General features: G+C 43.3%; 1 protein-coding gene across 5 annotated transcripts in view; it reads left to right on the forward strand.

The window, feature by feature from the left end:
* The window catches only part of Cc2d2a (coiled-coil and C2 domain containing 2A), a 77,945-nt gene that overhangs the window by 54,838 nt on the left and 10,389 nt on the right, over positions 1-12,718 (forward strand). For 3 of the 5 annotated variants that reach the window (XM_034508681.2, XM_034508684.2, XM_034508687.2), the window contains 8 exons: positions 1,116-1,283; positions 3,061-3,166; positions 4,296-4,405; positions 5,526-5,622; positions 6,298-6,396; positions 8,035-8,211; positions 9,917-9,937; positions 11,530-11,733. In XM_034508681.2, the coding sequence (XP_034364572.1) occupies positions 1,116-1,283; positions 3,061-3,166; positions 4,296-4,405; positions 5,526-5,622; positions 6,298-6,396; positions 8,035-8,211; positions 9,917-9,937; positions 11,530-11,733 (982 nt within the window). The remainder of the gene's footprint in view (positions 1-1,115; positions 1,284-3,060; positions 3,167-4,295; positions 4,406-5,525; positions 5,623-6,297; positions 6,397-8,034; positions 8,212-9,916; positions 9,938-11,529; positions 11,734-12,718) is intronic. The other 2 variants (XM_034508685.2, XM_034508686.2) reach the window with 1 other exon arrangement.

The following is a 12,718-nucleotide window of genomic DNA, read 5'->3' on the forward strand; positions in this document are numbered from 1 at the left end:
TAGTGCTCAGATAGCAGCTGCAGGGCTTTCATCCTCAGCTGGTGCATGTCACCTGCAAAGCAAGCCTGGGAAACAGACTGCTGGGCCAGGCCGGTCGTTACTTAGGAGAAAGGCAAAGTACCCGGACACTACAGAAGGTGGCTGGCTATGTTCTGTGTGGCTAATGGCACTGTCACAAATCAGCTTCTAGACACATGGTTAAGTCTGCATTATTATTAAGCTCTTCTCATGATTCGCTGACCTTGCTGCTTTAGTCTTCGGGCAGGATGTATAGCACAACCTCTCAATAAAAGGCGGAGAGGATCCCCTTTCTCCCAGCACCCTTCCACTTCCGTCAACTCCAGCATAATCTTTCGTATAGTATCCTGGTCAATGCCATCATTTCAGGGCATCTAGTAAGTGCAAGACAAGTGCCAGGATGCTATGCACCCTTCTTCACTTACTCTCTCAACCACTTCAAGACGCTAGTACCCTCCTTTTACACATGACGAAACAGACTCACACAGTTGAAATAACTTGTCACAAGGCAAAGAGCAGAGCCACGATTCACACTCAGGTCTGTATAGCCTCAGAGAGTAAGAAGCACTATCCAGGAGCTTCCCAAGAAGGCCAAGAGCATTGTTGGAGTTAGTGAACGGAGGTGGCTAACAGTACTCTCAGGGCTCAGGCTCAGGCTCAGGGGCAGTGCTCCTTCCAACAGATGCATCTAGCTCTCTGGAGGAAGTGGCAAGACTAGCCTGAGGGGGGCAGAGTAAATCTGCAGCTGCTCCGTAGGAGTCCCTAAGAATGGTGGAGAGCACAAGGAATGCTAGAGGGGCTGGTGAACAAGGTAGGGGCCAAGGCAGGAGATGCAGATGGGGTGGGGGCGGGGGTTTGGGTAGACCTGACTTTGCTTCCATTAATGAGTGGCAGCTAAGAATTTTAATAAGGCATGCAATAGGCTCGCCTCCCTTTCCACCTGGCTTGGCAGAATTTTTAGACTCTTCCCACCCTCCTTCAAAGGAGAATGCCCAGGGGTCTCTGAGGGACCTTGGAGCATAGTGTAAAAAGGCCATCTAATAACATTCTAGACCTTTCTTTTCTACTGGATCCTAATGCTGTTCTGTAATCATTAGCATTTTGGGCCTAAGCCTTTTCAAGCTGGCAGAACAAAAGCGACCGCTGAGGCCACGGAGGAAAGGTCGGAAGAAGGTGACAGCCCAAAACCTGTCCGATGGAGACGTAAAGCTGCTGGTGAACATTATCCGGGCTTACGACATCCCTGTAAGGAAACCCGTAGTGAGGTGAGAGCCCTCAGAACAGCTGAATGCGCAGAATGCAAGCCAACCTGGACCTTCTTTAATAGTTTCAGTGCAGTGAGACCTAGACACTCCTACAAAAGCCCTCCCCCTATTGTTTGCAAGTAGCACAGTCAACTTAGGCTCAAGAGTGTGGGTGTTGGGACTGTCCTGTAGAGCCCAAGGACAAGAGGCATGGATGAACTACATGATAAACGGTGGGGATCCAGGTGGTTTCCTTGAGTCCTCCGTGTCTCTCCTACTTGCCTCTCTCTGTTTGCTTCATTTTTCTCATGTGATGGAAATAGTCCCACATCACCTTTCAGGAGAGAAGCTGAGTGCTTACTGGGGTCAGATGCTGACAACCCTCACCTGAAGCAAAGAGGCAGGGCCTAAGAAATGGGCATGAGCTGGACAGAAACATAAAAAGTGTCTGTCTGTGGCTTACCTCTGCTACCTGTTCAGAAAAATGGGTGACGACTACCATGGTCCACATATTGGTGCAGTGAAGAGAACATAACTATAGTGGGGTTGATTCTGAGTTTCTTATAGAGATAGAAAGATAAAGAATTGAAGTTCTTTTTGTGGGCGCCCTTGTTGGCGTAATGAAAGAAAGAAGAACTGGTCCATTCGCCATGTTTAACTCTTACCACTGTAACTAGGTCTGTTTTGCCAGGTGGAAAACAAGCAAAGATGGTGTACGTGGCCTGGCACTATCAGATTCCAGACAGCCAAGATAGATTATGGCATGTTCTTTCAGATTCTCTAGGTGCTTTCTTTTTCCATCTCTCTGTCCTCTCACCCCATTGTTTTGTCCTGTTTTCTTTTTTATATTTTGTGCACATGTGCATTCCTGGTGCCCATGGAGACCAGAAAATGGCATTGGATCCCCTGAAATTGGAATTACGGATGCTTGAAATCCACCATGAGGGTGCTGGATATTGAACCCAGGTCCTCTGGAAGATCAGCCAGTGCCTAATTACTGAGTCATCTCTCCTGCCCCACATGAACTTTCTGAATGGAACCTTTGGGGGAGCAAAACCTCACTCCTATTCTGAATTCTCCTTGAGTCTCATGGGATTCAAAAATTATGGGACTCAAAAATTATGATTGATATAAAATTCATAGAAGAAAAACTTTACAAATGTGTGCTGTGCATACACATGCGCGTAGGGATGCATGCACTTTTATGCTTGAGTTCAGAGGTCAGAGGAGGATGTCAGGCATCCTGCTCTACCACCATCTACCTTAATCCTCTGAGATAAGGTTGCCCACTAAACTTGGAACTAGGTTGGTGGCCAACTAGTCCCCATCTGTCCTACTGGAGTGACAAGTGCATTCACAGTCATGCCTAGCGTTTCATATGGGTGCTGAGATCCAAACTCAGATCCCCATGTGTGTGTAGCATGTGCTCTTACCCACCAACATCTCTGCAGCTCCTGCCCTTTTCCTTTACTAGTTCTTCGTCCTGTTACAGAACATCTATTGATACAGTGCAAGGGAACCAGAATGAGATGGAGTCAAGGTTCTGCTGCTGAGAGGGACTGGGGTTCACAAGACTCAGGCATCTTTGAGAGTGGAGGAGAGGGAAAGATAGAAAGGGAAGTTGGGGAAGGCCTTGGTAATGAGGCACCCCTGACTGGACCAGCACATACACAGATGTCAACAAGCTTAAAGACAGTGGCCACTCTGACAGCTACCAGCACCACACAACTTTAAACAAAGTAGCTCAGTTGATGAACATTCTTGGTCATTTCCTGCTTTCATCTGGTTTCCCTCCTAGCAAGTTCCAGCAGCCATCAAGATCTTCAAGGACTTTCAGTGAAAAGCAAACTGCTTCTCCCAGCATAAACAGCCCACTACACAATGCTGACTATCCCCTCGGCCAGGTGAGAGAACAAGGCTGGGTTTCTGCTTTAACTTCTGCTCTGTATGTCTTTAAGAATTACCTTTATAAGGGCCTTGGCTATCGCTCAGTTGGTGTAGCACTTGTCTAGCCTTCATGAGGCCCTGCATTAGATCCCTGGCATTGAGTAAATGAAGTATGGTAACAACCCACAAATTGAAAAAACGGCCCAGCAAGGCAATATTCCTTTTTGCAAAATGGATGCACCAGAACCCAAAGAGGCTAGGGAGCACTGAAACAATAAATCCATCTGGTTTTTGTACTACCACAATTAGTGACTGTGTCTTTTCGACACTCAGTCTTTCACAATTGGCTAGTTTTGAAAGAATCACAAAGGAAATGCGGGAGAAGGGAGGGGTCCAGGCCCAGAGGATCAAATTCCAGGAATGCAGGGGAGGCGTGGCGGCATGGCTTTCTGCAAATACTTGTTTTATCAGGTGGGAGAGATTAAAGTAATGTTGCTTTAAGGGGGAGATGTTTATATATTCAAACACAAACTTTAAGATCATCTTTAGCTTCATAATGAGTTTGGGGCCAGCTTGGTCTGAATGAGACCCCAGCCTCCTCCAAGAAATGGTGGAAGCCTTGGGGACATTAGAGGAGAAACTTGTCTCCTGGAAAAGATGTACAACTTTGTCAGATGTCCTTGTGGAAGAGATCTGGGACTCAGCCAGCCTTGGCCAGTTCTGTTTAGCTGTATATACATCTTGTTTCCTATTTAGACACTCATCTCACCTCAGTATTCCAAAGATGACCTGGGAGGTGGTTACAGGATCTTTTTTTTTTCTTCCCAGTGTGACCACACTGAAGAAATCTCCCTTTCCTGGATTTCACTATTAGAAAGAAAGAGAAAGAAAGAAAGAAAGAAAGAAAGAAAGAAAGAAAGAAAGAAAGAAAGAAAGAAAGAAAGAAAGGAAGGAGGAAGGAAAGGAAGGATTACCTATAAACTCCTGAACAGACTTCCTGTTTCACTTTCTTCCGAAAAATACTATTAATAACCATGTTCTACTTTGCCTGAGAGAGAAATGTTCACATATTTGATAAACATAGCTCCGTCTGTCAAGAACAAAATGACTAATCAATACAGACATGAGTTTGCTTTTGACTTTCAGGTCTTAGTCCGGCCTTTTGTAGAGGTCTCTTTTCAAAGAACAATTTGCCACACAACTACAGCTGAAGGACCAAATCCCAGCTGGAATGAAGAACTTGAACTTCCATTCAGGTAAGTGGAACTCCCCTCTGTAAGCAGCTGGAGCCGTTGAAGTGTAACAAAGTATCACAGTGGGGAAATGGAGCCAGAGGCAGTCTCTCTGTGCCCACAGCTGGGTCAGCTGAGTGAAGTTGCCTGGTGTCGTGGCCCATGCCTTTAACCCCAGCAGGGAGGCGCAGGCAGGTTTATCTCTGTGAGTACAAGACCATCCTGATCTATGTAGCAAGTTCCAGGCCAGTCAGAGCTACACAGTAAGATTCCTGTTCCCTTTCAGAACTTTTCCTGCTGTCTCTGACTTCTTATAACCAAAGGCTTTTACTAGTTTAGTATCCAAAACTATTTAAATTAACTCTCAACTTTCATGAAGAAATGAAAACCCTTAGAAGAAAGATGGTTTAAAGGCTTCGGTGGTGGATGTTATGTGTATTCTATGTCCGGTGTGGGAGATCCTTGGAATGAAAGACAAATTGGGGTAGAATTCAGAAGTAATTAAATCAAAAAAGGGCACAGTCACTACCATCATACACAAAACAAGCAGAGGAACACCAGATGAAGGTTTTCCATCTCTGTGGTACCCCAGCCTCTAGCCCTGCTGTGGAGGGACATGTTTACACAGGCATCGCCAGGTCCTCATGACCGTGGTCCAGGAAAGAATTCTCTCGCCCTGTATTGTTTGATTCCATGCGGGAGAGTGAGGAATGGCAGCCGAATGCTAGTCATGGTCTAACAGGAACTTCATGACTGCAGATGCTCCTTCTGGACACAGCAGCTTTAAAGCCCAGGTACTTGGAAAGATCATAACTCTAGTGTTGTCTGGGGACCTTGTAGCCTTTCACAGAGCTATGTAAGACCCTGGCAGGAAAGTTCCTTGCAAGATTTACCATGGAGTTTGGGGAATATAGTATTTACCAGTACAGGCCAGAGTAGGGTTTGGATCTGCAGAGCGCAAAGTTCAGAGCTAGTCCCATTGGAGTGTATACTTAAAATACGTGTTTATGCCCTTGTGTGAGGCATCCTTGGGAGGAAAGGACTGCATGCATGTGTTCCGACTCGGCATTTCTGAAGCATTGACACCGAACATTTGTAGCGTCTGTTTTGCCTGTTTTCATGGTCTCTTCCTGTGTTGTCACAGGGCCCCGAATGGCGACTACAGCACAGCCAGCTTGCAGTCAGTGAAGGATGATGTGTACATTAACATTTTTGATGAAGTGCTGTATGATATCCTGGAGGTGAGTCCCCAGTTGTAAGGGGGTCATCTGACCTCTGCACATAGATTCAGATCCCCACCACTGTGGAGGTCCAGAGCGTAGGGAAAGACTGGTGACTGTCGGCGGTGGACTATTTCCTCTTCCACCGTTGTGTCAACTGCTTCAGATACGTGGTCTTATTCAATCCCAAAGTCATTCTATTCTATGCAGAAGTTATTGAATCTCTAAATGACAATAAGAACACTCAAGTTCAGAGAACTGGTTTTCCAGGGATGGCAAACTATTAAAGTCTGAACTTCACCCACATACTTCCAGGGAAAATCCTGCCACATTCCTACTGGCAAATTAATTACATGGATGTCTAGGAGAAAGATTCAGTAGGTAAAGTGCCCACTGCCAAGCATAAGTTTGGAATCCTAGCACGCATGTAAAAGCTGAATAGGATGGTATACACCTGCTAGACTCCAACTAGTCTGGCCGAAACAGCAATCTCCCATTCAATGGGAGATCCTGTCTCAAGGACTAAGGTGGAGAACACCTTAGGAAACACATAGGAAAACACCTTGCCATCAAGTTCTGGTGTCCATTCGTGCAGCACAGTCAAGAGCACCCATCCACACCTTTTGGCATGTACACAGTTACTGACATAAATGTCTGAAGTTCTTAAATAATTCGTACATCTCACACTTCCTTTAGGACGATCGTGAAAGAGGAAGTGGGATCCACACCCGTATTGAGAGACACTGGTTAGGATGTGTGAAAATCCCGTTTAGCACCATCTATTTCCAAGCGAGGGTAAGTAACTAAAGTCAGAATTACATGCCACTAGGAAACACCTCTGTCTACTCTTCCTATGACACTCTCCAAGCTGTGAAAATGTATGTGCGCAGAGCTGGGAACAATGAAGATCACATCCAATCGTCGGCCTTCCTGCACTGGTGCATGGTGTATATATCCAGCACCCGTTCCTCTGCCTTATCAGCTAAAATGTGACAACCTGAATCTTAGAATCTTCAAAACATCTACACAGAAGTGAAGAATGTGGGACAATGTGAAAAACTGTCACAGACAACAGAAGTGAAGTAGATGAATGCAGAAAAACAGTCAGGGCAGTTGACAGCCTGGTTTGTCACGGGCATCCTATCAATATTTCTGCAAGCATGCACAATTTAAAGCATGAAAAAAAAAAATCATTAACACAGGCATGTGTGGCAACAACACCCTTTGTAGACAAAATGGTTCAGCTTAATGGTTCCATGAGGGTGGCAATTCTTTCATGCCTTTGTAAGTCTACTGAGGTAGCTAAAGATTCTGGATTTTCTTAGTATCCCAGCATTAAGTCCATGGCAATAGGAAATTATGTGCTGCTGTGTTAACTACATAGGGTAGATGCTCTAGTAGGAGACCCAAACAAAACCTCTATTCTAAGAGGCTCAGATTGGCTGTCAAGCCTAAGTTGGAACTGCAATCTCACCTAAGCCAATGGGACAGTCTACAGCCATACAGGATGTGTAGTGATGTGCTTGCTATGAGAACTATAGTCCTTCTTATAATAGTTTTAAAAGAAATAAATTAAAGGGCATAGCGTCTTACAAGTGGAGCTGCCTGTAATGGTGACATTGTTGAATCTCAGGCTTGGAGGTTATTTAGAAATCCTTTAGCCGAATGCCCTAATGTGTGTGCCTCCTTTGCATGTAGGGGCAGCACCCATGCACTGACACCTCACCCTGCAAGAACTCACAGCCTCTGGGGGCAGACTTGTTAAGTGCCTACCACATTTACAAACACAGCCATAAAGCACCGAGAGATGACACAGAGGAGCTAAGGCAGAAGTCCTTTTTGCAGAGCAGTCATCTACACTATGGCAAACACACACTACTAAAGTCAGGCGGTGTGTGCTAAAACATTAGTGAAAGAAACAAGCTATATATAAGGACAGAGAGTTAGCAAAGTAATTCTGAGATGGCATCAGACCTAAGCCTTGAAATGTAGTTACGATTCTGGAAGGCAGAGAAGGAAAGCTGGAAAATCAGAAAAGGGAAGGCTGCCCGCCAAGGAGCATGGAACATACAGCAGATACTGTTCTCTGTGCCTTTCATCTCTTAGCTCAGTTCCTGCTCACAACAGCCCTGCGAATTAGGTCCTGCTATTTTCTTCTTACAAATGAGGCAGCTGAAGCCGTTGGAGTTAAGACAACACTTGAATCCAGGAAACTTTCATAACCAGTGCACTCAGACAAAGCAAACAAAGAAAAGCAGTCAAGGAAGTATAGAGAACCCTTTCTGTTGAGAACTTAGGGATTCTAACCTGGACCCGAGCTTCATGTTTCTCTAATGCATTAGATTATGAGAAATGGACATTCCCTCTGAACTTCTGTTACAAAAAAAAAAAAAAAATCACCACAGTGCTTACCAAGTCATGTTTTCTTCGCAGATTGATGGCACATTTAAAATAGATATTCCTCCAGTTCTCCTGGGCTATAGTAAGGAGCGAAACATTATTATGGAACGAGCTTTTGATTCTGCCCGAAGCTTGAGCGAAGGCTCCTACATCACACTGTTTATTACCATTGAGCCTCAATTGGTTCCTGGGGAACCAATTCGAGAAAAGGTAATGGGGTCTAATCCGGAAAGCCTCGGGGCATGCTGAAGCCTGAGAGATGCTCTAGGCTTTTTCTAAGCTTTGACTGAAGTGCATCAACAGAAGTTCTCCTGCTGTGATCTCCATGCGTCATGCTTTAAGGCTAGGACCTAAGGTAACCATGGAACAGACACGTGTGTGATCTAGCAGTTAAGGCGATCAGCAACCCAAACTTAGAGGAGAGCAAGACAGAGGTAAACGTGTTCTGCTTTTCGAACAGTGTTTTCCATGTGACTAAAATGAAGTATGCCAATTAGAAAATCAGATTGCTTTTTGACCGGCAAGGATGCTGAGGAAAGTTTTCCCTCTCTGACCTCAGGTGCCCAGCTGTACTATGCATTCAGTCAGTTCATGCAGTCATAAAGTCAGATGACCTTCATAGATCACAAGTTACCTTATGAAAAAGACATATGTGTCTGAAATGGCTCCAGAAAACCTTGTAGAAGTTTCAGGCAGTATCATGTTTGGAAACTTTGCGCTTTCCTGGGCACTGGGTCTCCGACTTAAAGCTGGGGAAATGAAGCTGATTTTATCTGGAGCCACATAAGCAGTATAGGGCAGAAGCTAAACATTCACCTTTACATTGGATGCATTTACACAGCTTACTGGGTATCCAAGACGTAATAGGCATTCCTTAGGTACTAGAGAAAGGATGGCCTAGAAAAGGAGATGGGAAGTCTATTGTTTAACAGGTATGGCGGTGCACATTTTTAATCCCAGGAGAGGAGCGTAGGAGCAGATGCAAGTAGAGCTCTGTGAATTTGAGTCCAGCCTGGTCTACAGAAGTGAGAACCTATTTCAAAACAGCAACAAAGTCTCCATGCTTACATCGTGTACAAATTTAACTTTCAAGTTAAGGTGTTGTAACTTATTGTGTGAAACCTTGGTTTCCAACTGTCATTAAGTCTGAAGTAGAGATGGAAAACTAAGCCCACCTCTGTTCGTGTTGGTTTTCCAGTATTACAGTCTGGTTCACAGAGAAAACCAGTAGGTCTATAACCCATTAGTAAGGCCTATTCAGCAAAGGAAAGGCTAATGAAAAAACAAGCGCACTGAAAAACTAATCTCAGCATCTCAGGTTCATTGCCTATGCTGAGCCTCCCAAGAAAACAGAATGGATTTGTGTTAGACTATTTTTAGAAAATGAAATATTCTGAATGTTTATCTCTAGGTGTAAGCTCAGGAGAAAGACAACAAGTATGTTCACACACACACACACACACACACACACACACACACACAAATGCTCTCAGACCGAGGGCAGAATTCTGACTTCAAACTTAGCCTGGCAAACGGTTGCTGCCTTTTGTAACATATCTTCGCCCCTGTGGCTGTATAGAGCATTGTCCATTGTCCTCTCCTAGGACAGGCATGGTATGCTATCCTACAGATGGAGAGGTAGAAAGCCCCACCTGTGATGTTCCCCACAGGCTGTTAAAGAACAGAGGTTCTCCCCCTGAGATGCCAGACCACAGTGGTTTTCCACTAACAGCAACTCCTTAGGTTGGCAGATGATTTTCTATTAAAGTATTTACTAGAGCAATTTACTGTAAGTCAGTAGCAACCATAAAGTACTTACTTTAACAACCCTAATTTTACATTGTTTTGGTTAAAAGCCTTTAAAGCTGTTGTTAATACTGTGTTTCTGTCATTTCCTTTTTATTGCCTATGGTAGATGAGTGACATGCTTAAGAAGGTACAGCATCTTGTTTTATAACCCAGCAGTCCTCAGGTCCGCTTTCACTCGCTGCTTTTGTTTACTGCCTGCCTCCAGGGGACAGGTGCTGGTCCCAGTGTGTGTGTGTGTGTGTGTGTGTGTGTGTGTGTGTGTGTGATCCTCGGCAATGAACTGTAGATGCCACTGACGCTCCCAAAGAAATCCAGCCATGTGTGCACCATGTGCAACGCACTGGGTACCATCCCTAGTATAGAAAAAGACAGATGCCTTTTACTATTCCCCTTTGTCTGCAAGTGACTTCATTGGCTTTGTCTGAATGTCTCCTGCATGTGGGGAGCTCAGTTTCACCTTCCATAACTGCTTCTTAGAGAAGCAGTGCAGAGCTAACAAGTATTTTTAGTCAGTTGAAGGTCGTCACCACTGACTATTCAACGGCAAGATGAACACATTCTGTTTTCTGCAAATGTTTCATTAACTGACAGGTCAAGGAACTGAAGCAGTTAAGAATTTTCTACATTGCATTCTGAATAAACCTGAGTTTGTTAGTTCCACCCAGATTTGCTTCAGAATAAACAACTCAAATTCTTGCAATTCTTGGCCTTTCCATGACACTTCTCACATCACAAACAGCACTCTTCTCCTTAGCTGCTGGTGTCCTACATGCATATTAATGACTTGATAGTGACTAGGTGCCAGCATGTGCATATTAAGCTCCAGGTACAGGAAGGAAAAGGTCAAATACAGGTTCTTCTTTCAAGATGCATAATGGAGCATTTGACTCCCAGAAGCTGAGACATTCTCTGCCACACTTTTGTCAGCCTGAAAGGCCAACAGTTGCACTGGCTCAGGATCTCTTGCCTGGGACAGTACCTGCAGATGCTTCCCCTGCATCCTCCCAGGTCTCCCCATAGTACCCTGTAGAATCTGCTCAAACTCTTCAGCCGTTTGCTTGATTCTCTTTGTTCCTCTCTAGACTAGAAGTTCCTTGAGATTTTCTTACTCCTTAATCCAGAGTGTCTGGAATCTTTAAGACTCTTTGGAAATATTTTTCAAACAACTATATAAATGACAAATTTAATAAATCAATTTAAAGGAAAAGCATACATTCAATCATTTTTCATACCTTTATTGTTCCATAATTTTCCATTTTTCTAAAATCACAGCAATTTCTGACTTGACAGTTGTACCGCAGGAATCTGTACCAGTTCACATTTGACATGGGATTCTGAATGCGCTTCCCCTTTAGAAGACGAAATCAAAGCACACAGAAAACTCTGTTGCTTGTGCTCTGTCATCAGATTAGCACTTCTGCATTTAATTTGTATAGGTTTTTTGTTTGTTTGTTTGTTTTATTAATCTAATAGTTTTCATAAGGCTTGCCAACTCACTACTTTCTTTCGGTCTTACTGAATGTAACTTAGTATTTAAGGATTATTTTGATTCTTAAATATTAATACAATTAAATAAAGCTGGAGGGGAAAATGACCTTATAAAGGATCCTGTAATCATACCTCCCAAGCACAAATTCAGTTCATAGTGTCTACGAAATCTGGATGTTTTGTTTTGTCTCCTGTAATCATATACACTCCATGAAGTATTTCTTTTTGAAGTTTGATACCCAGGAAGATGAGAAATTACTTCAAGCAACAGAGAAATTTCAAGCTGAATGTGCCTTAAAATTCCCCCGTCGCCAATGCCTCACATCAGTGACTGACATGAACGGGAGAACAGTTTTTATTACGCGTTACCTCAAGCCCTTAAACCCTCCCCAAGAACTCCTTAACGTCTACCCCAACAACCCACAGGCCACTGCGGTGAGTCTGCCACAGCCAATCAGTGCTGTTAAAGAATAATGTTTTAAAATTTCAATGTACTGCCAGGCATCTCGTAATACCTAAACTAAGTACACAAACATTGTTAGGGATAAAGTAATGATTCAAACTGTTTTACTGCAGTGAGGTCTTCTTTCATCTGGGAAATCTGAATGTGCCAGAGATGATGATAATCCTTGGTTTCTTCTTTCCATAGATAATTAAGTGCTTACTGTATACTCTTGGTTTTATATTAGGTACTGAAAAATTAACATATGTATAAAACTTCCAAAATCTTACATAAGCATAATTTAATTGTGCATTAGGCTATACCAAAATAACTACTCAGTATTCTACTTAATGCTATAAGCATCATTGAATTCAAAATAACAGCAGTTATTTGAGCAATATATATTTTTAATATATAGCCCATCCTAATGTGAACTCACACTGATACACTAAATAGATATAAACCATTCACTGGCTTCAAAATTCCATACCCACTGTAAGATTCACCATTACGTGGACTGTGAGCCATATATATGTTAAGCCAATTTTACATGAATACTATAGCCCATAACTGTTCTGAGACTATGGATAGTAAAGGGAGCAACTGTTTCTAAGTTTTTAATAAGGTGAGCTAGCTAGGTAGGTAGGTAGGTAGATAGATAGATAGATAGATAGATAGATAGATAGATAGATAGATAGATAGATGAGACATGTCTTCACTATATATCATTAATTTCTATAGAAAACCAAATGGGAACTTAGGAATTGCTGGTTGATTCCAGGCCTCAGGCATTGCTCTACCACTGAGCTCCATCCGTAGTGCCCACAACAGTGATTTGTGTTCTGCTTAGCATTGTAAATGTGCATGAACTTCTCCCAGTAGAGACTGTTTAGAATGGATAAACAAAATATTTCAAATATTATTAAACTTATGGCTAAGATAGAACTAAGAGAGAAGAAATCAAAGGAAGAGAGCAAG

Source organism: Arvicanthis niloticus, chromosome 7, assembly GCF_011762505.2.
Source record: "Arvicanthis niloticus isolate mArvNil1 chromosome 7, mArvNil1.pat.X, whole genome shotgun sequence".
Lineage (NCBI taxonomy): Eukaryota > Metazoa > Chordata > Mammalia > Rodentia > Muridae > Arvicanthis > Arvicanthis niloticus.